Source organism: Leuresthes tenuis, unplaced genomic scaffold, assembly GCF_036924035.1.
Source record: "Leuresthes tenuis unplaced genomic scaffold, fLeuTen1.0.hap1 SCAF_16, whole genome shotgun sequence".
Taxonomy (NCBI): Eukaryota; Metazoa; Chordata; class Actinopteri; order Atheriniformes; family Atherinopsidae; genus Leuresthes; species Leuresthes tenuis.
This window is the reverse complement of record NW_027325370.1, coordinates 23,554,415-23,578,295: the sequence shown is the minus strand read 5'-3', so window position 1 is coordinate 23,578,295 and position 23,881 is coordinate 23,554,415. Positions and strand designations below refer to the sequence as shown.

At 41.5% G+C, this 23,881-nt stretch overlaps 3 protein-coding genes across 4 annotated transcripts; 1 reads left to right on the top strand and 2 right to left on the bottom strand.

Annotated features, from left to right (window-relative positions):
* Window positions 1–4,715: 4,715 nt before the first annotated feature.
* On the bottom strand, window positions 4,716–12,035 carry timm17b (translocase of inner mitochondrial membrane 17 homolog B (yeast)). The gene is made up of 6 exons (XM_072366382.1): window positions 11,952–12,035; window positions 10,470–10,569; window positions 10,326–10,389; window positions 9,976–10,104; window positions 9,763–9,873; window positions 4,716–5,787 (listed from the first exon to the last, which is right to left on the bottom strand). Exons 1-6 carry the CDS (start codon window positions 11,975–11,977, stop codon window positions 5,705–5,707), a joined length of 513 nt encoding a protein of 170 aa, XP_072222483.1. The 5' UTR covers window positions 11,978–12,035; the 3' UTR covers window positions 4,716–5,704.
* On the top strand, window positions 12,010–15,382 carry pqbp1 (polyglutamine binding protein 1). Its single transcript, XM_072366381.1, has 7 exons — window positions 12,010–12,098; window positions 12,727–12,794; window positions 12,900–13,011; window positions 13,267–13,367; window positions 13,520–13,720; window positions 13,798–13,855; window positions 14,994–15,382. The coding sequence occupies exons 2-7, from the start codon at window positions 12,728–12,730 to the stop codon at window positions 15,142–15,144; spliced, it is 690 nt and encodes a 229-aa protein (XP_072222482.1). The 5' UTR covers window positions 12,010–12,098; window position 12,727; the 3' UTR covers window positions 15,145–15,382.
* Window positions 15,383–15,385: 3 nt separating this feature from the next.
* Window positions 15,386–22,907, bottom strand: gpkow (G patch domain and KOW motifs). 2 transcript variants are annotated; one of them, XM_072366379.1, is made up of 11 exons: window positions 22,694–22,907; window positions 22,310–22,479; window positions 22,061–22,206; window positions 20,427–20,533; window positions 18,526–18,730; window positions 18,310–18,442; window positions 17,853–18,018; window positions 17,604–17,724; window positions 17,012–17,081; window positions 15,796–15,881; window positions 15,386–15,702 (listed from the first exon to the last, which is right to left on the bottom strand). In XM_072366379.1, exons 1-11 carry the CDS (start codon window positions 22,885–22,887, stop codon window positions 15,574–15,576), a joined length of 1,527 nt encoding a protein of 508 aa, XP_072222480.1. In that variant the 5' UTR covers window positions 22,888–22,907; the 3' UTR covers window positions 15,386–15,573. The 2 variants fall into 2 exon arrangements, with proteins under 2 accessions (XP_072222480.1, XP_072222481.1); XM_072366380.1 differs by lacking the exon at window positions 15,386–15,702 and having other exon boundaries at window positions 17,012–17,110.
* Window positions 22,908–23,881: the final 974 nt, after the last annotated feature.

Here is a 23,881-nt window from a genome sequence, read left to right as displayed (position 1 = left end):
AGATTTGGAATTCCTGAAAAAAATCTACAGTGATAACAGGGACGCACTTTGTAAACAATATTATCTTCCTGATGGCGAAGAACTTAAAAAAAAAAGGATCTCAGAAACCACTGTGCATATCATCCACAATCAGCAGGTTTGCTGGAGAGACACAATTGAATAATTAGGTCAAGACTGAAGAAACTGGGAAGAATTGGGTTTACTGTTTACCACTAGTAGTCCTAAACATGCATATTACTCCAACTAGCACAAGATTAACTCCATTTGAGATAATGTATGACCATTTTTACTACCACAGTTAAAACTATTCACCGGACATGATGAAGAAAGAGAAGAAACCTTAGCAGGATACATGGTTAAAATGTTAACAAGTAGAGAGATCTCTTCTGTCTAGTATGTTCCAGGTGACCTTGTGGAGGAATCTTTAATACTGGATCCTCATCAAAGTGATAAAGAAAGAGAACTGGTCCAGCCCAAGGTGGGAAGGTCCATATCAGGCGCTTACAGAAACCACAGCAGCTAAAATAATATATCCTGGATTCACTCATCACACTGTAAACTAGTAAGGCCACGACCTGCAGAAGTAGGGAAAGATTAGTTACCCACCACCGTTCTCTGAGGCATAAGTCTGACTACAAAGGGGAATTCTCTCAACAGGAGGGGGTTCGTCTCAACCTCAGTGAAGAGAACGACGGCTAAAACGAGAACATAGGGTGTGGCTAAAATAAGACAGGGATAGACAGACAGCAGCCGTGGCATCCATTTAAATTACCAGGATTTTGTAGGTTAAAAGGAACCAGTTGTGTATTGTTAATCATTATTCTTATTATCGTATTCCTAATTCTATGGGATTAAGCACAGATTAATAAAAAACTAAAAGATAATGCATTACAATGAATCACCCTCAGACCCATGACACAGACTGACCACAGAGATAGGAGGTCCCTCAGGTCCAACAGACAACTTGTCAACCTATTTTTTGTTGCAGGAATAGATGGGGTGGCTGACATTGACTTATGCTCAATTATTTTATGTAAAGACAACCAAAACAGTGTGTATTCTGAAAAGTACATATGTGAAATGTATGTTAATACAAAATTTCTGAAGAATCGCCGGTGTATCAATTGGAATTTTGTTAGAATGTATACAGCATGACAAAATATCCAATCTAATTGTATTGAATGTGCTAAAGCCAGAATATAAATCTAGAAATGAAGCTTTACAATGGCATTACAATTGCATAATGAATCTTTTGTACCTAACACAGAGCAATGTAAAACTCTCTCTTTGTTTGTTCCCAGCAGTTAAGAAAAGAGACAACTGCCCTCAGCGTTGGCTTATAAGGGTAATTATATATGTTTCATCCACTGGGGTACAGGTAAGAATGTGGGTACACTCATGTCAGATAATTGTCAAGAATCCATCAATGTCACTCAGGACGCAGGTAACTACTCAGCATCTTGGTTTCGGAACCAGACTTCCATGAGAGCAGACCTCTGGTGGCTGTGTGGGGATATGAAACTGAGGTCCGTCCTTCTGCCTAACATTGCCTTTCCGTCTGTTCCCTGTGGGGGACTTTAAGGCCTTGGGTGAGAAGCTGCAATGTCTCAAGCGTTCAACTGCGTCTGGAGGTTCATTTGACAACAGAGTGTACCTGGATAGCATTGGAGTTCTGAGTCCCAGATTAATTTAAAGCTAGAAATCAAGTAACTACAGACTTTGAATCTTTTCTTTTCTGGTGGGCAACAATAAATAAAAATGTTTATTGGATAAATTACATCTACAAGGCATTGCTGAACAATTAAAAATTTTGGAACTTTATCCTGTTCCTTTATTCCTAACAATACTTCCGCAGATGGCAGCATCACAAAGAGGGACTCGCATCACTCTCTGCAGAGCTGATAGAAAATCAACGACCCCTTCACTGACATGATGGAGAAGTGGTTTGGTCTCTGTCTATTGTAAGAGCCATAGTAGCCACCTGTGCTTGATGTTGTATCACATGCTTGAGAGGACTATCCCAAAACTGATTGAAACCATCCTTACCTGCATAATGTATCAACAGGTAGAGGATGATGATGACAACGAGCGACACGTGGACGATGGAGACGATGATACAGATAACATTTAAAGTACAAAGTACTTTGAATGACCCCGAGTGAATTCTCAATGATTTCTTTAATGACTATTTTTGCGTTCATATGAAAGACCAATGAAAATGGGAATTGGACCTATTAAAAGACAATTCCTGAATGTAGAGCATTGTAAAGATGATATGTTGCTTTTTCCTGCTAACATTTGTCCACAGGTTAAATGAACTGCATCAGCAGCAGAACCACTACAGGACTCAAAGTCAGGTAACTGACCAGGTTTCTGGAATTCCCATCATGCCAAGATGATTTAAAGAGTTAATTCCACCAAGTAACGTCTAACAATCCACAGCCTCCAACCACTGTATGGCTGAATTATATCCTGAAGTGTCCTAAAAGAGGATTAGTTAGAGAATAAGAGGTGGTAAAGACCTCTTCCTGGAAGTGAAGTGCTAGTAACCTCTCCTTCCAAGATATCTTAGCAGTTCCAGACCCAGCCGGACTGATGTTCGGCCAGAAGCAGACGATTGCAGAGTGGACTGAATAAACTGCATTGTATTATTATTATTATTGTTTGACTATTCTTGATTTTCATATATTATTATTTTTCATTTTATTCATTTTTCCATTTAATTGCATATAATCATATTTTCATTTATTATTCATTATTCTTATTTTCATTTCATTAATTTTTTGTTTGTGCATTCATTTTGTGTTTGCTAATCACACATATGTCCATCGCCATTCATTAGAATCAACTGTTCGGAGTGCGATCTTTGATACTGAGTGAGTGATTAAGCGGTCGGTCGCCAGGGGGAGAATGGGGCCATAGGAGAATTTTCCCGTAAATACAACAAATGGGTTTTTCGCTCCTATGCACTGCGAACAGTGGAAAATTTTCAATGTTAATGATTCAAAATCATTCAATGTTAATTGTACAAGATGCAAGGTTTTTCCCTTTTTCTTCATAGTATAAACAGGAGGGAATGTTAGAAAAATTATATAGTTATACTATGAGAAAAGCTGCATGAATAAGAGTTTCTGTGATGGGGGGAGGACTCCTCCTGTCTTTTGGTTCTCAGAATACTATGTAGCAAGCAAAAGTGTTTTGACTGTCTGAACTCGTCTTCCCATAATATTAAATGGTGATAAATGCGCCTTTTCCCATAACATTGAATGTCCTTTTCCCATAACATTGTGTGGCCAGCTAGCATAAACAATATAAATAGCAATAGTGCCATTTTGTTAGGGAGACAACTCTGAGCCAGCTTCCTGACAGGTTGTGCGGACTTGTCTCTTTCTTGCAAGAAATAAATGTTTTGTGTTAATCGTATCCAGCGACTCTGAGCCTAATTTTGAGAGAATTTTTCTGACACAGTCCCAAGCCCGGATAAATGGTGAAGGTAGTGTCAGGAAGCGCATCCAGCGTAAAACATGCCAAATCAATGATACGAGATCGACTTGCTGTGGCGACGGAGAAGAGTGTGGTAAACTCTTTATTAGCAGTCCCAGCAGTAAATATTGTTGCTAAAAAGCTTTTTGCATGTCTCCACTGTTTTGTTTTTTTTTCCAATCCACTGTGATGACAGTTTGCTTTTTAGGGTTGAAAAACATCCTTCACATCATTGGCCTTTTTGTACCCTGCTCAGATTCTGGATGGGATTGAGGTCTGAGCTCTTTGGGGGCCCATCCACAGTGTTGAAACTCGATCGATTTGGCTGATTTTTGCACATTAGCAGCTTATTCCTCAGACTGTCTGATGTTTTCCTACAGAATCTTTATGTAATCCTGTTTTCCAAAGATTGTGAAAAGTTCAGGGATAACATCATGTCAAAGAACTGAACACATGGGGCCGGCCTTTGTGGACACCTATCCCAGAGGACTCAAATTCTCAGAGACAATCGCAGAAAAGCTTGCGTAAGCTAAAGCTCGCCTGGAAAAAGAGACTCTTTGTTATCAGTTCTGCTGCCAGATGAAAAAGAAGATGGAGTTGTGCGGGGGACAGGGATTTTGTGTGTTGTGAGGAAGGATAAGCAATCATCCCCAAGAAAACTCCTCTGATGGTCAGGCAGGGTGATGGCAATTTTGAGCTTTTGAGATTGTTATTTTTTTCCCAGCAATTATGTGAGGCAACCTCATCAAAGTAAGCAGCCTCATGAGACAAGAAGGCAACATAAAACATTCTGGAGGAAAACATCTTGCAGTCCGAAGGATAACTTCACATTGGGCAGCACTCGACCTTCAAGCGAAACAGATCTCTGAAGCGCAACTTTCCGCTTTACAAAAAGTAGGACACCAATTTCATTCTTCAGTAACATTGTATAACTTTATTATCTTTATCAACATTTGCACAATAAATAGGTTATGATAAAATAAACATTCTCTATATACACACTTCGACTGTAAACTACTGGACTGTGTTGAACCACGTTCTTGCTGCGGCAGGTTCGATTGTTTCTAGTGAGTAAGACTTGAGTTTAAAAAGTGCTGGTTCCCTGGATGGAATCAGCAGCAGCTCAGGAGGAAAATTATGCTCAATAACCACCTAACTAAACTAACTCAAGCCATAACTTCTTGAAACATCCTTATTTTTCCTTATCGGAGACATGGTGTATTTTTTATTTATTGCTCATCTATACTAATGTGTAAAATATCAAATATCCAGCAAAGATTCACAGATTCAAACGCCACCAGTTAAGCAATGGCTGACAAAGAGAAAGTGCAAGAGAAGGAATGGAATGAGGTTTTGCTGAATCATCTCAGGATCATTCAAAAACATACTCTTTAGCGTTGATTGTCACAGCTGATATTTAAATACACACAGAAAAACATTTTCTCAGACCGCCACACTCTACGATAGAACCTGCTAAGCAAACATGTGCAATCATTTTCTTTTTTAAAAACACTGGCTTCACTGTTTACTAAATCTGCGTGTCTGAGTATAAAATCTTTGGTGGTTCAAGAGTAAATCAAAGGTTACAGATGATGGGAGTTACACTTATTTCCTTTCTTGAGGGCGAGCTACGTGAAAAAAACCTGCAGTTCAAACACCTCACCCGTCATAAAATGGACAACTGATGTTGCCCCTTCTATTTTTTGCATGTTAATTAGCAAGCGTTACAAGCAGTTCCCCAATGAATCAAGTTGCCTTGGCTACAGATTTACCACACATTCGTGAGAGTGGTCCTGATGTTGTCCCCTTATCACCAGCAGTAAAAAAAATAAGCATATTTCCCCAAACTCTTGGGAACACATAGATGTGGCTTTTATGTTGAATAATTAAATCCATACCACACAATTTTCAAAATTCCAAATTTAAAAACTGAAACGACACAGAACGAGATGCACGAGATTCTGATGGTGCAAACATGAGGTGTGTCAGAAGGACCCTTGCTCACACATAAACATTCACTCATAAATACTAAAATCATAATAATAATAATAAGAATCACAATAATTTGTCGCTGAGGAACAAAAACAAAGTGCAACTACTTGTCACCAACATAGGGACCCGTGTCCTCATCTCCAGATCACCCCGATAGCAGTGTTGGCATTCCCATAACGCTCTGGTATGACTCACTGTGTCCACAGTTGGCCTAAATCCTTTATGCTCTCTACTGAAACAGCCCCTTTGATCTCTGCTGCTGATCTCCGTCCTTTGGAGGTAGCTGACTGGGGTCCTCTGCAAAGGGAATAGCTGAAGAGAAGAAGAAACAAGAAACAAAATGGTTCATTTCTATGTCATATTGTTTAGGTATTCTGCTGTAGTAATCCTTTTTTTTTTTTTTATCTGGTAACCAGTCCTCAGTTAATCTCTTGCCATTCACAAAAGACTACTGTACAGATGAGAAGGGGAAAAAAAAGGAAAGTAATAAAATTTAATGTCTGAAATCTATGCAGCAGCTTCAGTTTTACCAACCAGTTTTCAAAAAAAAGGTTAAGAAGTCTTCGAAAATGCACCTAAAACGACCACTATGAGTAACTCCTGTGTATTCTTTAACCTTTATTAAAAAGACACGTGTACAAACACTTTTTTTTTTTTTTCAGCATTCTGACTGATCAACCTCATTGTGTTTTTCAAAATATGAACAAATCTAGCAACACATTCAAAACAAGTTGCGGGAGGTGTAAATGACGACAGAATTTTGTTCACGTAAGGTGGCAACGCTCTGGAACATTCTACACGCAGCCGATTAACTGGTTAGAGATAAGGGTGTCGGGACTGGGTGTAAAAGAGCGGCATCCAAAATTTCAACTGTGTTAAAAACACGTCAAAAAGCACACCGCAAGTAGTCAACAGAAGTGGCACACAACGTTGCAGGAAATAGACCGTTGTGCATTCCAGCCTGGACTCAGTAGCTGACAGAGCTAGTGCTAATATTTATAGCTATCTATTGAGATTTTCTTATCCACTTAGATGCCTGGTGAGGAAATAAAAAATGCCTCTCAGCTTTCTCTGCCACGAAGTGGCTGCACTCTTTTTGCATTCTTCTTTGCATGATATGCAAGATTTGAAGAAATTAGCAGCAGTACAGGAACCTGATTTGAAAGTCGTAATGCAGATTGCTTTTTAAGTATCTGAGTGCCAGCTACAACAACGGGTCCAACGTGGCTCTAAAAAGAGTTAGCCTACATTTGCTTTATTCTGACATATTTAAATGCATTTTGTGGCTAATTTTAATTCATTATTGGTGTATTGAGGATCATTATATTATATTATATAATCATATCGTACCTATACTGCCAGAAGTTTGTTTATGTGACACATAACAGTGAATATCTGACCCAATCCTTCAATGAATCCTCTATATAGTGAACTCAGAGATGGGGACTCACATGACTCCACTCGAGTCGCACAAACAAAGACTCGAGACTTGACTTCAGACTTGTCCTCAAAAGACTTGAGACTTGACTTGGACTCGAGTTTTGGGACTTGTAAACAATCTTCATTTCATGAAATTACTGTTTCTGATCTTTATTTCATTCATTCCGATGAATGACGAGGCTGATGGCAGGCTGAGCGCAACATAGCCTCACACATGCCTGCAGCCACTGATATCAAAACCACTCTAACCATGGCAGCGTCAAGCTCATCTGGAACTGTGACGTATGTTGTCACATTTGGTTATAAAGCGTTCACGCAGACAGCGAACGGCCACTTGCAAAGTGTGTGGTATCAGGATAAATGATGCTGGCTCAACTACGTCCAACTTCATCAGTCACCTGAAAACGCACAAGGACAGGTCAGTCTCTCTGTAATGTCAAAGGGAAACTTAACGCGTATCGACAGGTACCGCTAGCAAAGTAAAGTGCTGTAAACTATATGCAGATTAAAGCTTCACTGTTCACTACACAGCGTTGATGATTAATCTGCAGCAGCCTGTGAAATTTGGGAAGGACTTTGGTTACATAGTCTTGGTTAACAGTTACCAAATGAATGGCTAAGCCAAGTCTACGTGGATGTAGCTTAACTTCAATCTAATTGCTGTTTTACAATTGCCTACTTTTATAATTTCAGGGACACCTGACAAAATTCCAGGTTGACACTGTCAAAAAACTGAAAAATGCACTGAAATTGCACTGAAAAATGTTATGCATGAGAAGCTCGGGCTACACAGCCAGTTATTAATGTCTGTTAATGTATCCTGTGGTGCAGAGCAAGCACACATATTTCCAATTACATTTATATACTTCAAACAAGCTTTTGTGGCGTTTCTTCACATTAGATTGAAATAGCCCTCTAAAGTGACCATGCTCTGATCAATTTTGATCCCGCAGTGTATAATGAATAATACAGTACATGCTTAGAACGCAGAACATTAATTTCAGTCATTTGAGACTTGACTGGACTTGGGTCAAAAGACTTGAGACTTGACTTGGAAAAAATGACTTGTCAAAGTGAACTCTATAGTGGATAAGTGACTGAACTTGCAGTCAAACTGAATATCGCCATAGAGCTCTTATACAAACTGACATGAAACACCAGTGCAGACTAAAAGGCTGCCTGCATCTGAACAAATAAAATAGCATTTGAACACACCCCAAAGATTACTTCCACGGTTGCAGAGGATGTAAAGTCTGATAGAAAAATGGAAAAATATTGAGTGTTACATGTTTAGTTAGCCAAATAAATTTCAAAATAACTTCTACTGTCACTGACACGTCCCTTATCACTGGCTGATAAGGAATCTATCCCGTCCAGTTAGGAAGCAACACTGACCGTGAATCACTTTCACCTGCTGTTGTGCAAATGGAACAGACAACAGGTGGAAATGAGAGGCAGTTAGCAAGACAGCCCCTATAAAGGAGAGGTTCTGCAGGTGGTGACCACAGACCATTTCTCTGTTCTCATCCTTTCTGGCTGATGTTTTGGTCACTTTTTCATTTTGTCAGTGTTCTCACCCCTCGAGGTAGCATGAGGCGGTGTCCACCACCCACAGAAGCTGCTCAGGTCGTGCAACTCAGCCAGGATGGCACATCAATGCGAGCTGTGGCAGGAAGGTTTGCTGTGTCTCTCAGCAGAGTGTCCAGAGCATGGAGGAGATACCAGGAGACAGGCCAGTACACCAGGACTAGTGGAGGGGGCCGTAAGAGGGCAACAACCCAGCAGCAGGACCGCTACCTCCTCCTCTGTTTAAGGAGGAACAGGAGGAGCACTGCCAGAGTCCTGCAAAATGACCTCCAGTAGGCCACTAATACGCATGTTTCTGCTCGAACTGTCAGAAACAGACTCCATGAGGGTGGTACGAGGGCCCGACATCCACAAGTGGGGCTTACAGCCCAAAACCGTGCGCGGGGGGTGGTTGGCATTTGCCAGAGAACACCAAGATTGGCAGATTCACCAGTGGCGCCCTGTGCTCTTCACGGATGAGAGCAGGTTCACACTGAGCACGAGACGCCATGGAGAAGGTTCTGCTGCCTCAACACCAGCATGACCGGTTTGGTGGTGGGTCAGTAATGGTGTTTGGAGGCACTTCTTTGGAGGGCCGCACAGCCTCTGCGAGCCAGAGGTACCCTGACTGCCATTAGGTACCGGGATGAGATCCTCAGACCCACTGAGATCGTATGCTGTTGCAGAGGGCCCTGGGTTCCTTCTGATGCATGACAATACTAGGCCTCATGTGGCTGAAGTGTGTCAGCAGCTCCTGCATGATGAAGGCATTGATGCTATGGACCGGCCTGCCCTTTCCCCAGACCTGAATCCAATCCAGCACATCTGGGACATCCTGTCTCGTTCCATCCACTAACGCCACGTTGCAGCACAGACTGTCCAGAAGAAGGACTGATGCTTTCATCCAGGTCTGGGAGGAGATCCCTCAGGAGAACATCCGCCGCCTCATCAGGAGGATGCCCAGGCGTTGGAGGGAGGTCATACAGGCACGTGGAGCCAATGCACTCAGCCTCATTTTGACATGTCTTTGATCAGCCTGTAAAGTGATTTTTCACTTTTATTTTGAGTACGATTCCAAATCCAGACCTCCATGGGATAATAATTTTGATTTACATTGATCATTTTTATGTTATTTTGTTCTCAACGCATTCCACTATCTAATGAAAAATGTTTTTCAACGAGAATATTTCATCCAGTGAGATTTAGGAAGTGTTATTTTAGTGTTCCCCTTTTTTTTTTTTGAGCAGTGGCACAAAAATAATTTACAGTGAGTTCACTCACGATTCTGAAACTGCTGTGCTGTGTATCTGGTTAGCAGAATACCAAAACCCTCAATGAGAGCGAGCAAAATTCCCCCCATCATGGCAGAGCCCATCATGGTTAATGGCCCACCTGAAGAAAAAAACAACACATTCAGTGAGTCATACCAGATATTCAGTTAATTGACACAGGATGTTAGTATCTAGTACAGAGAGCTATTGGGCTCCATCTTACTGCGTGCTGCTAGGATGGCCCCAGTGAGTGCACCACTTGTTATGGAGTTCCAAGGGTCCTCTTTCCCTCTCAGGCGAACTAAACCACAGTCGATTGTAGAGAAGAGCCCTCCCCATACAGCAAAGCTTCCTTCAAATAAACACCATCGTGGGTGACTGAACGTTCGACATTTAGTTTTGGGAAAACAAAATGATTTAGTGAAATAATTAGGCTCCAGCTACCACAATAAACCTGGCTGCACTGAATATTCTAATATACACAAGCAACAGTGTATTACAGACTGATTCAAACAAATGAAATATCTGCAACAAAAGAAATAGTTCATGGCCAACAAAGCAAGACCTCCTCACCTCCAATCTGTGGAGCTCTTATTCTCACCGCATTCGCACTTCCTTTCAGTCTGTGTCCGACACCCTGAAATATTAGAACACAGTTGAGCTTTTCCCCGAGAAGCTTGATGAATCAGAAAGCAAACGGTTATGTTTTGAACTCACAGCAGGGGCGTTTCGAAAGCCCTTGATCGCCTGGAACACTCCTCCTCCGATGGCACCCATCGTGAAAGCTCCACCACAATCGTCCACTATCCTCCAGGGGCTGCAGGAATTACACAGAGAAGACAGATGGAGATGTATGCATATATACTGCATGTGAAGTCCTTGGCCAAAACGTGGTTTAAACTTGTGTACAGTATAATTGTGACCTAAGACCAGCTAAATAATATTGTCCAATTATTTAGACAACCCCAGCCAAAGACTGTGGTAAAGTCCCCCATTACGGAGGTCCTTGTTCTGATTCACGCTTCATCTTTAGCTTTAGTACTTCCTCCTTTCTTTTGTATTGCCTGGGGGAAGCTTACTTGAAATAATAAATTCATTATGAGTTACATATTATTCTTAGAGTAACACAGGCAAGGTAGCTGCGTCGATGCCGAATACTATGCCTTGAATAAAGTACTCATACTGGTGCCTCTTGGCTTACTAACAAAGCGATGCATCACATAGAATAGGAAAGACTTCTGTCACACACAGTTCAACCAAATTTACACTCCTACTCCTGAAAGATGCAACAGTGTAAATGATGAAACCTTAAAGATTTTGAATAAAAAAACATAATAAGAGACTTTAAAATGGAAACACTTGCAAAGGACCGAGGTGATGAAAGTACATCCCTTTGACTTATATTTCCTTGGTAATACAGAACCATTTTTTTTATCTTGAAGTTTGGACACTGTGTGAAATGTGAATTTAAAAAAAGAATGCAATGCACTTAGACACCATTAATTTAATACAACATATAGTACCAATACTGTTGCTCACACCATTTTTTAAATTTTTTTTTTGGTGTGAGCAAAACATTAACACAGTGTTGGAGCAGGGGAAAGGCACCATCAATGCCAAACGATGCAGCATTTGTTCCCATCGACATGATCTTTCGGTGATTTCTTACCCACTACAACAGTAAGGCTCCCTGGTAAAACGCGGCGGGTACTGCTTAACATTTTAAAAACAACAACAACTGATGCAGTCTAGATGCAGTTGTTCTTAACCTTAAATTCAAACTGCATCGCATTCAAACGATTCACGAAAATAAGCCATTAACACAGAATATTTCAAATAAATAAGTCATGTTTTTTAAATTACTTATATATATATATGACATTTCGTTAGCTTTAAAAGATACACAGTATGACGTTCCGTTGAACAGACCTTCAACTTTCATTTTAAAACAGCGACGTGTTTAAGTAGTATATTGTTAAAGGTTACCTGCTCGCATGTGTTTGTGCAGCTTAAAGCCTGACAACAGCTTTACCTTTTTATATCCGTGACCCCACACGTAGCTATCCGCATATCCCACAGTATCTGTCCGTTCACTCTCACTAACAGATTCAATATACATTCTAAACGGCAACGCTGGAGCTGAAGTCCGTTATTTCAGTTCAGTGGTGAAAGACAACACATTCCAAACTTTATTCTTACCAAGGTTCACGGGCATATTCCTCCATGTTTGTTTGTTGTCGTCAAGCGGACGCTGCAACGTCATCATTATGCGCCGAGTGCTTTTCTTTGGAAAGTGCTGTCTTTCTCTCTGCTTGACGATTAAAGGAAAGGAAATCGTGAGCACGGGTAAAGATTGAATTATTTCCAATTCTTGATATTCAAAGACAATTCAGGTATTTTTTCTAGATGCTGTGATCTCGTTACACAGTTGGCATGCTTGTTGCTTTAATCTTTCAGCTGTTGCTACGAAGCTACCCGGGGCGGGCAAGCAATGTGTTTCCTCTTGTTAGAGCTAAATGAAATGTTGTACTCAGCGAGAATGTGTGTAAAATGTTGAATATCCCACTTTCCTCAATAAAGTGAAAATTAACCGAGCCCAGGCTTCTGAAATAATAATAGTGCTGTAACCAGCTGTCGTTTCCTTTATGTGTCTCTGGGGCACAAAAGCAACGTGTACGACTATCACCCAGACATCCTGCCTAAACCCTGAAAATGGAATCTTTTCACATTTTAGATAGCTTTAAAAAGAGTCTCAGTAAGGTCGCCCAGGGATCATACTGTATTTGTCATTGCTGCATCATATTCAGTTACAGTAAAAGGAGAAATTTGTTTGCAGCCAGAGAAGATTTTATTCTGCTGTTATCAGTTGTGCATGTTTATATATATGAATTTTACTGACTGTATTTGGTGATTGGGTAACACTGTTTTTTCCTGGTTGCGTGACTGTATTCTCCTCACTAATTTGAATTTTCAGGATGCCTCTACCTGCAGCACTGCTGGCCCGATTGGCCAAGAGAGGGATCGTTAAACCCTCAGATCAAGGTAGTCAACCACGTTTTACATGCTGGGACAATTTACTTTTACCATTTGTCTTTTGTCATCTGACATTTTACAAGTCTTTGTACTTTTTTCTCTCAATTAAAACAGATGGAGATGAGGAGATAATTGCTGAAGATTATGATGACAACAATGTAGATTATGAAGCCTCAAGAATAGAGAATCTACCACCAAACTGGTACAAAGTGTTCGATCCTGCTTGGTACGTACGCTGTTGATGTATAACTTAACACTTTGAGTCTACCCACATATAAGCTGAGCCGCTGTGTCATTATCTTTGATGGCTGCACAACCACAGTTTAAGTCTACTCAAACTCCTTACCTTACAGAGTAGTGTCTAATTATTTCAAGTCAAATAAATTCCTGATGATCACATAAATGTTATGGTGACTGATCAGAAGTTTATGTACGGCAGCAGATTAAAACCGTTTTAATTTCTTTTTCCTGCCATCCACAGCGGTCTTCCTTATTACTGGAATGTGGAGACAGATCTGGTTGCCTGGCTATCCCCGAATGACCCGACTGCAGTGATAACAAAAGCTGCCAAGAAAATGAAAGGTAGCATTTTATTAAGCCTCGTCACTGCTGGTCTGAATATTATTTGGGAGACAATCTCTGAATGCAGATTGTTTGGGGCAGAATTTATGTGTAATTAATTTCTTAACCGTTGCCTTCATTCTTTTTCTGTCTTTTCAACTTTCTTTGATTAGCCGACATAGGAGATGAAAGAGTGGAGAGACCGTCTGAAAAACTGGAAAGAGAACGAGAGCGAGAGCGGGAAAGGGAGAGAGAGCGCGAAAGAGACAGGGATCGGGAAAGAGACAGGGACAGAGAGAGGGATGACGGGAGGGACAGAGACAGGAGAAAACAGAGGAGAGAAGACATCGTTCAGTACGGCAAGAACAAAAGAGGTGATACTCACATTCGTCTCATTCTTCAGGCTTTCATCGAAGCTTTTTACACAGTTAAACATTCACTTTGTTTTCAGGAAGAAAAGATGATGAAATGGACCCCATGGATCCAAGCGCCTACTCTGATGCTCCAAGGTGCAGTATTAACAGCAGCAATGAGTTTTGATTTAACTTTCTAAACTGGCCAGACACTGTGCAGTTCTAAGGTGGGAGGACCCATGAGACACAAACTTTAAAAAAAAAAAAAAAAAGGCGCTAGAGGCTGAAATAACACAGAAAACATTTTGGCTCGTCATGACAGGAAAAACAGATGTAATATCTAATCCTAAAAATGTCTACAGTCCATTCAGATAAGCTACCGCCACTATTGCCAGGATCCTTGTGTAGTGCAGTGTGGCTCGTACCTTCTAAGAAAGCTATCCTTTAAAAAAAAAAAAAATTTACAACCCTAGCTTGGTCTTATCCTTTTATGACAAGCCTGTTTAATCTCTACTCTCATAGGCTTTCTTTTATAAGTAAATGGTCTTCAGGACTTAGCTGACATTTAAAGGCCCTTTTAATTTAATGCAGAGCTTTGCAGCACAAATGTAACGTAATACATTCTGCTTGGAAACTTTGTTCTGGCTACTGCTGGCACTGCAAAGCTGGTGCCAGGTCACATGATGGTGGAACCTCGTGGGAGCAAGGTGGCTGCAGTTTTCTGAGTCAAACGCTGCAGTTGCTGTCATCTGGTTGCACCGGCTGGGCGGCAACACTGTATTACCAGAACATTACCCGAAATTGCTTAAGGGACATCATTTATGGTATATTTTAATTCAAAGAATTTCAGATCCATTATCTTAACCATAGGGGATGCGATCTTTACACTCGGGTAGCAACGCAACACACAGAGGCTTTCATTTTGTTATTGGTAAAATCACTGATGGTTGTCTCTCTCGATTTTGTAGCATTTATTTTACAAAACAATCTGATGCAGAGGGCCATTTTTTTCTTTTGGAACTATGTGTCTGACTTGATGAGAGTCTTTTGATACTTCCCTCCTACAGACACCAGCTCTCCATAATTGATGTCAAGTCAAGACAAATGCAGCAGCCCGTGGTTACATGACAAAGCCCCACAGCCACATCGTTCAGCTGTTTTCACAGGCCGACTAGTTGTAGGCGGTGCTTGCAAACCGATTTGATGTGTAAAAATCAGAGGTTGCTCTTAAAGCTATGAGGCTGTTCTTCAAAACCAGACAGTTCATTAAAAGACACTAATTTATCTTTCACAGAGGCTCGTGGTCAAGTGGTCTGCCCAAACGTAACGAAGCAAAAACAGGTGCAGACACCACAGCAGCGGGGCCCCTGTTTCAGCAGCGGCCGTATCCCAGTCCAGGAGCTGTGCTGCGGGCCAACGCAGCCAACCAACAACCCAAGGAGTAGGCAGTCCTGCGAAGACAGCAGCTCACATACGCGCCTTGTTGGTCGCCCTTCTGTTCACATCTTAAACATCCTCTTTTCGTTGTTAGATGTGTGCATTTTGAAGAGTGCTGGGCATTTGGGCCATCAGTTTTTTCTTATTCATGTTGTAAATATGTTTTATATTAGCTAAAAATTGACCTTCTTGTTGCTACTAAAAACATCGGTGAACAAAATAAATTTCAAGATTACTTGTGGAAAAAGAGCTGTTTGTAGTTTCTTTAATGACTGTGATGATATCTGCACAAATAAAGTTCCTTAGGGTTTATTTAAAAAAAAAAAAAAATTCATTCAGAGGCAAATCTTTAAAATCCATTATTGAATATTACAAAAAACAACATTTAGCATGGGATGGGATGAAAAGCGACAGGATATTACACCAAAGACTAGAGATCAGTGGTCTACTGCTCCTACATAGTGACAAATGGAGTCATAATCCAGTGTAAACAATTTCTCCTCATATCTGTCGAGCTGGACCATCGCTCTGCACTTGTTCTTGTCCCGCTGAAGAATGCGGCCGACCTGAGCCGACAAATGGAGACAGTGTGATTAGTGACAGTTAATTGCATCGTAACGAGTGCACATGTGTCCCCCTAAAGGTCATCGTGTGCTCACCTGGCCCCTGTGCTCACCCAATACGACCATTATAGAGTCGTGTTCACTCTTTGGGACAATGGTTTCCAGCATTTCCTGCTTGACATCTGCAAGAGAGAGAGGAAAAGGCTTAAATACACTGAAGAGTTTTACAGTGACATTTATCAAAGCAGCAGAATGATTAACTGGGCGCAAATCTTTTTTTTTTTTTAGCAGATTGACATTTTATGTTCGCTTATGGCAGCGATTATCCAAAACAAGTTGGTGTGTGTAAAATGTAAATTAAAAATATAATGCAGTGATCGGCAAATCTCATAAATCAATACTTTATTGACAATAGAACACAGAAAACATACAAGATGTTTGAAGTGAGACGTTTGATCATCTCATCTTGAATTTGGTGGCAGCAACGCGTTCAAAAGTTGGGTCGAGGGCAACAAAAGGCTGCAAAAGTAAGTGGTACTGAAAGGAAACAGCTGGAGGAACATGTTGGGGTAACTGGCAACAGGTCTACCAAATGACTGGGTATAAAGAGAGCACCTCAGAGAGGCAGAGTCTCTCCACAGTAACGGTGGGCAGAGGTTCAATTTCAGAATTATGTTCCTCAACACGAAATTTCAAAGACACCGACTATTCCATCATAACAACACCAAATGTTTCTAAGGCTACGGAGACGTCTCTGCATAGGGGACATGGCTGAAAGAATGGGACAACATTCCTCTCCAAAAGGTGCAGCAACTGTTCTCCTCAGTTCCCAGGCTGTGGTTAAAAGAAGCGGGGATGTTACACAGCGATGAACGTGGCCCCGTTCCAACATTTTTCAGATGTGTTGCTGCCATTCAAGATGAACTGAAATGTCTCACTTTCAGCATTTATTGTTTTCTATCAAATATAAAATATTGATTGATGGGATCTGCATCATACTACATTTTATTTTTTACCCATCTAAAAACATACACTTATATCAACCGTCTTTTCTTACTGCTGGAAACCAAATACCAAAAAAATGTCCCCAAAATGGCGAACTACTCCTTTTAATTCCAAAAACTACTTATAATCTACGACACTGCAACACTAGAAGGCTTAATCCATAAAAAAAACAAGCTCAATGAGCAGGGAAACACAGAGATATACAATGACATAAACAACACACATTTTACACAAGGGGAGCACAGAGAAAAAGCTAAAACAAAGAGAACCGACACAAAGCGGAGCGGAGACGGCACAGATGACTCACCGTCTAACAGTCTTCCCTCCTCAGTTCGACACACACAGGTAGACGGTGTCAGGACATCCTCCACTCGCATCTGCGTGAAAGCCAGACTGATGTTACAAGCTGTGACAGAAAGCCAACATTCAGAGTAATCAAAACTCCCTGCCCGGTCTGCGGCACTCTTTCAACGGCTTAGAATGTAATTACTTAAAAGTGGGGAAAAAAAGAAAAGACGCCAAAATATCCAGAATCAGAGTTGGTGTTAATAAATCAGGTTTTTGGTTTAAAAACAAGCCTTTTGGTGATACAATGATGCAACATCTTTGCTCAAAAGGTGTCAGTGTAGGTCAAGATCATGGCGGCTACAGAGAAATCAAATAATGAACACAAGAACTATAACTGATGGAGTTGGTCTGCTTATAATTTCTTCAACATGCTTTTCGTGGGTATAGAATATAAAAATGGTAAAAGCAACGTTTGGTAAGCGTAAGAAAGACTCTTTTTCACATCTTGCGCTTCCGCACCAACAGCGCCGTGGATCTATGAAGGGGATACGCTTCAATCCAAGTCAAAAGCGAACACACAAACAAAAAAAAAGATGCTTCAGCTTCGGTACCTTTGAATTGTAGTACCTGCCCCCTTTGAAAGCTTTTTCTATAAAGCGAACTTTCAGGTCTCTCTGGAGCCAGGAGGGGGCAGCTGGCGCTTGCCTTGATTCTTTCACTTGAGGCTTGTCTCTGCAGAGGAAACGGTCGCAAAACAAATGTTTAAACCTTTCAAAAAACAAGGTCCAGTTGTTAACCGATCAACGTATAAACACCGAAATGATATTGTTGCATCTTTATTTTTTTTGGTAGAAATTTACCTGTCCTGACTTAATTCTCTGTGTTTCCTCTTCCTCTCTTCTTTTCCTCCATCCCTCTCTGATGACGTGCGTTTTGTCTTGTCACTGTTGCTGCTTTTCTCTTCCCGCCTCAGTCGATCTCCTTCTTGCTCCTTTTCTTTGTCTTTGTGGGCTTTACTGAGACGACCTGTGTGGTGGAAAAACAGCGTCACCGGCAAGGCCAAAGTGCTCAAGTATTGTGAATGTGTGCGCGATTGTACGGGATGTTTTTATTCTCGGAAGAAAGTCACTGTCAGTACAAGCGCTGGCTAGATACATGCTGTTGTTTCGGTTCTTTTTTGCAGGCACATAAGCTGAAATTTCACAAAATGACAGAATGAACCTGCTTTAAAGTAAAATAAGGCAGTTGCTATCAATGACTTCTTAGCTAGGTTTATTTTTGTTTAATAATAAAAACATTATTGATAATAATACTCACTGAGGTCTTTGCTGTACTTATCGTATTCTTTTCGCCCAACCAGTTTAATGCCATACTGGCTGATCGTCGCAGTTTTTCCGCCAATGGCGAGTTTCACCACCACTCGAGCGTTGTCTGCATCAACGCCCTCTATCTGCCGCAGATCAATCAAAGTTAAGACAAACGATCACAGGAACGCAGCAGAGTTAAGAGGAGGTAAGTCACTGGCAACTATACCTTGCCATAAAGTTCTTTATGCGCCCCCGACTGCACCAACACACACCCCCCCGGGCCCATCACGAGTTCCTCCTCCTTCACCGTCTCCTCTCCTGGCTTCGGGGGACGCCGAGGCCTGCCCGGCTCCAGATCCTTTATTGCTGAACGATCTGCACCGAGGCCCAACCCTTTTGGACGGAGCTGGTGTTCGATTGGCTTCACATCTCTGTAGCAAAGAGAATTAAATCAATAAACGAGAGAGGTGGACGCGCAGGATGCAAAACAGGCAAGTGGTGAACACGGCTTAGGTTCTGTGGGTGAGATTAAAGCTCAATTGAGTTTGAATATGAAGAATCGTATCAACTTATCCTCTAAGTAACAACGTAACTAAATAAATAAATAAGTGTTGTTCTCTGTTATTACTGCTTTTATTGCTAGATGGGCCATCGCTGCAGGTTAACAAGGGAAAATAAACAGAAACACTTCTTCAGCTATTACAGCTGCCAAAATATATATCTGTTTTTCTTGGTTGGTTGGTTGGCAAATTGATTGTTTCTGCTCAAAAGGCCACGGTGATGCAAGCTCAGCATAATGCTACAACCCTCTCTGCCAAAAGTCCAAAAAGTAAACACAAACAGAACGCAATGACTTGAAAACATTTAACTCAAATATTTAGATTGGAGAACTTAAGGGGAAAACAACAACATACAAGCCTTTCTAGTCAAACTGAGGGTTTTCTTTTTTCTTTTTTTTTGGGGGGTGGGGTGGGGGGGTGCGTGAACTAAGCTGTATCCTCCAGGTTAAAGAGGAAAAAGACAAAAAGACCAACCTGCTTGTTATCAGTTCCAAAGCCAGCATTCATGTTGGTACAAGGGTCTGTTACCCGTCTGTAACCCACTGAAAACAGCTGGTCCAATAGTGGACAACATAGAATTTGTACGCCTTTAAAGGCAGCATTTGGCAGACGCTTTTATCCAAAGCGACTTACAAATGAGGTAACATTACAGCGAACATCAAAGCTAACAATAAGCTACAAAGAAGGAAAACCACGACAGTGTAGAAATAGAGTGCAGGCATAGAGGGAAGTACAGGGTAGGTGCGAGGGGAGCAGATGCTCTCTGAAGAGCTGGGGCTTCCTGTTCTGGTAGCGTTCGGTAGGTCATTCCACCATCGTGGAACGACACATGAAAAGAGTCTGGATTGTCTTGAGCGTTGTGTAGGCACTGCTCGACGACAATCCTGGAGGGACTGAGTCGTGACATAAGCCTTTGCGAGAGCATTCCAGTAGATGGGAGCCGTGAAGTTAAGCACTTTGTAGGCTAACATCAGTGACTTCAATTTAATGCGGGCGGCTCAGGGTAGCCAGTGGAGCTCAATGAACAGAGGGGTGACGTGTGCTCTTTTAGGCTGATTGAATGTTGAACAATACATGCAACTTTTATAGCAACATAGAAGGTGCCATCCAGCAGGTTCCTTCATCAGCATACAGGCTTTCTGCAGGTTAACCCACTAATATGATACAACATCGAGTCGCTGCAGCTCCCACGCATAAACTTTAACTTCTCTAAGACTAATAACAAAAACCAAAAGTAGCTGTTTTTTTCCACTGTGTCATTTTTAAGACTTGTCAAACCCTAATCTAAGACCTTTTGAGGATCTGTGGAAACCCTGGGAAAGATCTCGCTTATTTCAGCAGAACATCTGACCAGCCTGCAGTCACATCTGTTACCCACTGAAAGCATCTGGTGCATTATGAAACAAAGACAGGACAGATGAGACCCAAACGGTTTGGCAGCTAAAATGCAAGTATCAGGCAGGAAGGGGAAAACCTTTGGCTTTCAGGGCTGTAGCAGTTGGTCTACAGGACTTTGTTAAAAGTGGCGGTGTGCCACATAGCAACAAAAGCTCGATTTGTCACTTACTGTTTGAAGGTTCGTCCAATGCCTTCCTCTTTCTTCCAACCCATTCCTTTAAGCATGGCAATTCCATAAGCCTCAACAGGAACGCTGTCATAATCTGCCTCTGTTGACTGACAACAACATGCAGTTAAATTATCGGATTACAAATTAGGAGTCATTAAACACAAAATTAAATAAAGACATTCGGACAACACACTCTGCATTGACATGTGACATGTCTGAAGGCTTAAACGGGGTTCTGATGTAATGTTTGCATTCAGAAATGCAACAAAACTGTTTGTGAAAACTGACAGAGCGAAGCGGTCTGTAATGCCAGTCTTACTCAGCCTTTTGGCCCCCGGGCTGTCAGACTCAGCCCCGGCTGACTAAAGTCACTGGGCTGCAGCTACAGCGGCCCTGATCTGAGCAGTGGCCCCACTCATCCCCATCTTCACTGAAGGCTTCCCTCTGAGGAAGGCTGAGGGCTGTGATCATAGAGGAAACTGCATTAAAATGAGCTCCAGGCACAGTGAGCCAGTTCCTCCTGACTCTCACATCGACAGTGATTGAGCGCAGATAGGAGATGACAGTAAGCAGACACGTGAGGCCTGTTCTGAAAAGAAACAGAGGCAGATCTGATTGGTTGCCCTCATGTCTCTGGGGAGAACGCTGATGCCCGTCTACCACCAAAGCCATACTGTAGTGACAAAGTCATCCGTACCCATACATGCAACTGTGTGTACACACACACACACACACACACGGGGATGTTGTTCAACTCAGCACTTTCACACACTCAAATTTCAGCAGCTAGTCTACTGTATCAGACATTTTGTACTGTCAGGCATTTTCATGTCCTCACTGAAATGCCTGTCTGGTAGATTCTATCATGATCTTCACATCACATCATCAGACCATTCAAGAAATGATAATTAAGTCACAGCCTGGGAGCCATGCCCTTATCTAACATCTGCTTTACAAATGTCTTGTGAAAGGCAGTGAACTGTCAAGCCAAGAGCAGTAGAACGCTGATGAGAATAAATGCATACAAGCAACTTTTCGCTATCAATCAGCACATTCTGTTTACAGAGGTAAGCTTTTTCATTTTGCACGTTTGACCTATGATGTCACCTTTAGGTATCATCACTGATTTGATCTTAATGAGCCTATTATTTATTTCGCATTTCTGCTCCCTAAACTGGTGACTTCTTCCCCTTAACCTAACCTCTTCAAACGGTCTCATGCTTCAGTGTACTCGCCAAAGCATCATACTTGTTGTTTACCAGGGAATAAGACAATAACGGGCATATTTTGAGCTGCAGTGAAACAATCCTGATTTGAACTCAAGTAGCAGCCTTTGAATGGTCTGACTCTGTAACCAAGCAAAAGTTCAAATCCAGAGTGTTCTTTTATGGACTCCACAACAAAGAATCTAGAAACGCTCACATTCATTCAAGTGTCCTCAGCTGAACCAACAGGATTCAGAGTGGTCTCTTCTGATATCCAATCCAATACTCCCCATGAAAAAGGTCTTTAATACTTAAGGATTTTTTAAAATTGCCTATATAAAGTTGAAGTTATAGTATCTGTAACTGTATAATATTACATCCCGTCTTAAGTTTCATGTAGTTTGTGTCCTTATATTCACGCCCACTTACAGATTCTGGCCTCAGGTCCACCTTCACTTGGTCTCCATCCTCAAAGCCCTCTGGCACTTTGTTTTGCATCAACAGGGGGATAGACAGGTTGGGGTTATTTTCTGACGGAGTTCCATTTTGCCACTGCTCCAGCTGCCTCCGTGAATCTGTAACCACAATGTAAAGACAATTAAGGAAGCTCCGAGGCGCGAGGTGAGCCCCTTTCTTTCCATTAAACACGGAAGGAGCACTGACTCCCTCCACACACACCTTCAATAAGTTCTTTGACAGCCTGAGACTCCACAGAATCATTGTGTTGGCCCGTTCCCTGGGCTTTGCCTTCACTGTTCGCGGTCTGGCCCGCCCGGTCTGGTTTGTGCCAGCGGTTCTTCTGGATTAAAGGGATGATGAGCTCTTTAGGTTTCTCGGTTGGTTTTGAACTGCAGGACAGAAGAAAGTCAGAGAAGTGGCAGCCATAGCCGCTTTAAAAAAATGTTTCCTGCCTTTGCTATGTCATGGACAATCGTACTTAACATATTTTTACGACACACAATAATTCGGTTAGTTGCCAAGATATGTAAGACTGGAGTCGTAACCGTTACGTTGACGCAAGCATACCCCTACACAACGTTAGCGTTAGCATAGTGAGCTTACCTCTGCAATTCATTTCTGTCAATTCCAGTCAAGTAATCTTTGTCCTCTTTCTTCGTAGAAGCGTTAGCAGTGGACGGTTTAAATTTGTTGACTGTTTTGGTAAAACCAAACGAAACCGCCGCCGCTTTTCTCTCTCCCTGGTCCTCAGAAGCAACAGATTTAGGAGCACTTGTTTCGTCTCCGTGCGACGCCATTATTGTTTAGAGAAATATGAAGACGGCGCTAACTGTTCTGGGAGTTACAGTGTATTTCGTCCCACTCAAACAAAGTCCATTGCTTTAGATAACTACATTTCCCATCATACACCACAATTAAAGGTGCAGGGAGGGGGGTTCGATCTCCCTCGCGAAACAAAGTCTAACTATAATCCAGTAGGAGTGTAAATCTGGCACAAAAAAGACGCTTTGTGCGTATATTTTTTTTTTTTACCAATGAAACACAAATAACATGCGTGCATTTCATAATACCAAAAAACACTTTGATTAAATTGATTCAGATTAAATTGACAGTAATAACATTGCATTAAATTTATTACCAACTGATGTTTCTCTTCATGTTGAGAAAACATTACATTTTACATTTAAAGTTTTCCTTTCTTTGGGGACATTCTTCGTGATTAACGCGCCCTTTTCTTAGTTACAGTTTTTTTTTTTTTTAGTTACAGTTTTAATACTGTTTTTTTTAAAAAACAAAACAAAACAGGATTTACTGTTTTTTTCAGCTGTGATGATGGGTGTAAACACATTCAACACAGTTTCCCTGTGAAGCTCATTGTGTTGTAGGCCTATTCAACTCGCACCTTTATAGCCTTATCGACTGTTATTGTTAATGTATAATGTTAGTCATAACTAGATGAAACAGCCCAGTACAAATAGGGAAAAAAATGAAACCCTCAACGTTAAACACCTGGTTCCCACGCCTTTAAGCCCCGATTGTAACTGATGCTAAAAGTGATGCTGCTGATGCGGGTATAAGCTACACAGACACTGTTTAGGGGCGGTACTTTTAACTCTTTTATTCCCCTCCCCTCCGTGCTCCTGAACTTCTCAGGATAACCTTCTCATAAGACATTTATCATTGTTTCCTCCCGCTTAAAGTGGGATGTTAAAGAACATGGACGTCAATTTAGATTCACTTTTAACTAGACAAAAAAGCCCGAGGCTCTTCTAACCTTGTCTTCTCCAATTG

Bases quoted from the DNA above. Each gene is read 5' to 3' on its own strand.
- gpkow (XM_072366379.1), bottom strand. From the start codon at position 22,887: ATGGCGTCGCACGGAGACGAAACAAGTGCTCCTAAATCTGTTGCTTCT. The intron at 22,480-22,693 runs GTAAGCTCACTA...TCTGTCCTGCAG, and splicing joins GACAGAAATGAATTGCAGAG to TTCAAAACCAACCGAGAAAC. The intron at 15,703-15,795 runs GTGAGCACACGA...TTGTCGGCTCAG, and splicing joins TGGGTGAGCACAGGGGCCAG to GTCGGCCGCATTCTTCAGCG.
- pqbp1 (XM_072366381.1), top strand. From the start codon at position 12,728: ATGCCTCTACCTGCAGCACTGCTGGCCCGATTGGCCAAGAGAGGGATC. The intron at 12,795-12,899 runs GTAGTCAACCAC...CAATTAAAACAG, and splicing joins CGTTAAACCCTCAGATCAAG to ATGGAGATGAGGAGATAATT. The intron at 13,856-14,993 runs GTGCAGTATTAA...TATCTTTCACAG, and splicing joins GCCTACTCTGATGCTCCAAG to AGGCTCGTGGTCAAGTGGTC.
- timm17b (XM_072366382.1), bottom strand. From the start codon at position 11,977: ATGGAGGAATATGCCCGTGAACCTTG. The intron at 10,105-10,325 runs GTGAGGAGGTCT...GTTTATTTGAAG, and splicing joins AAGAGCTCCACAGATTGGAG to GAAGCTTTGCTGTATGGGGA. The intron at 5,788-9,762 runs GTGAGTGAACTC...TCTTCTCTTCAG, and splicing joins AGCACAGCAGTTTCAGAATC to CTATTCCCTTTGCAGAGGAC.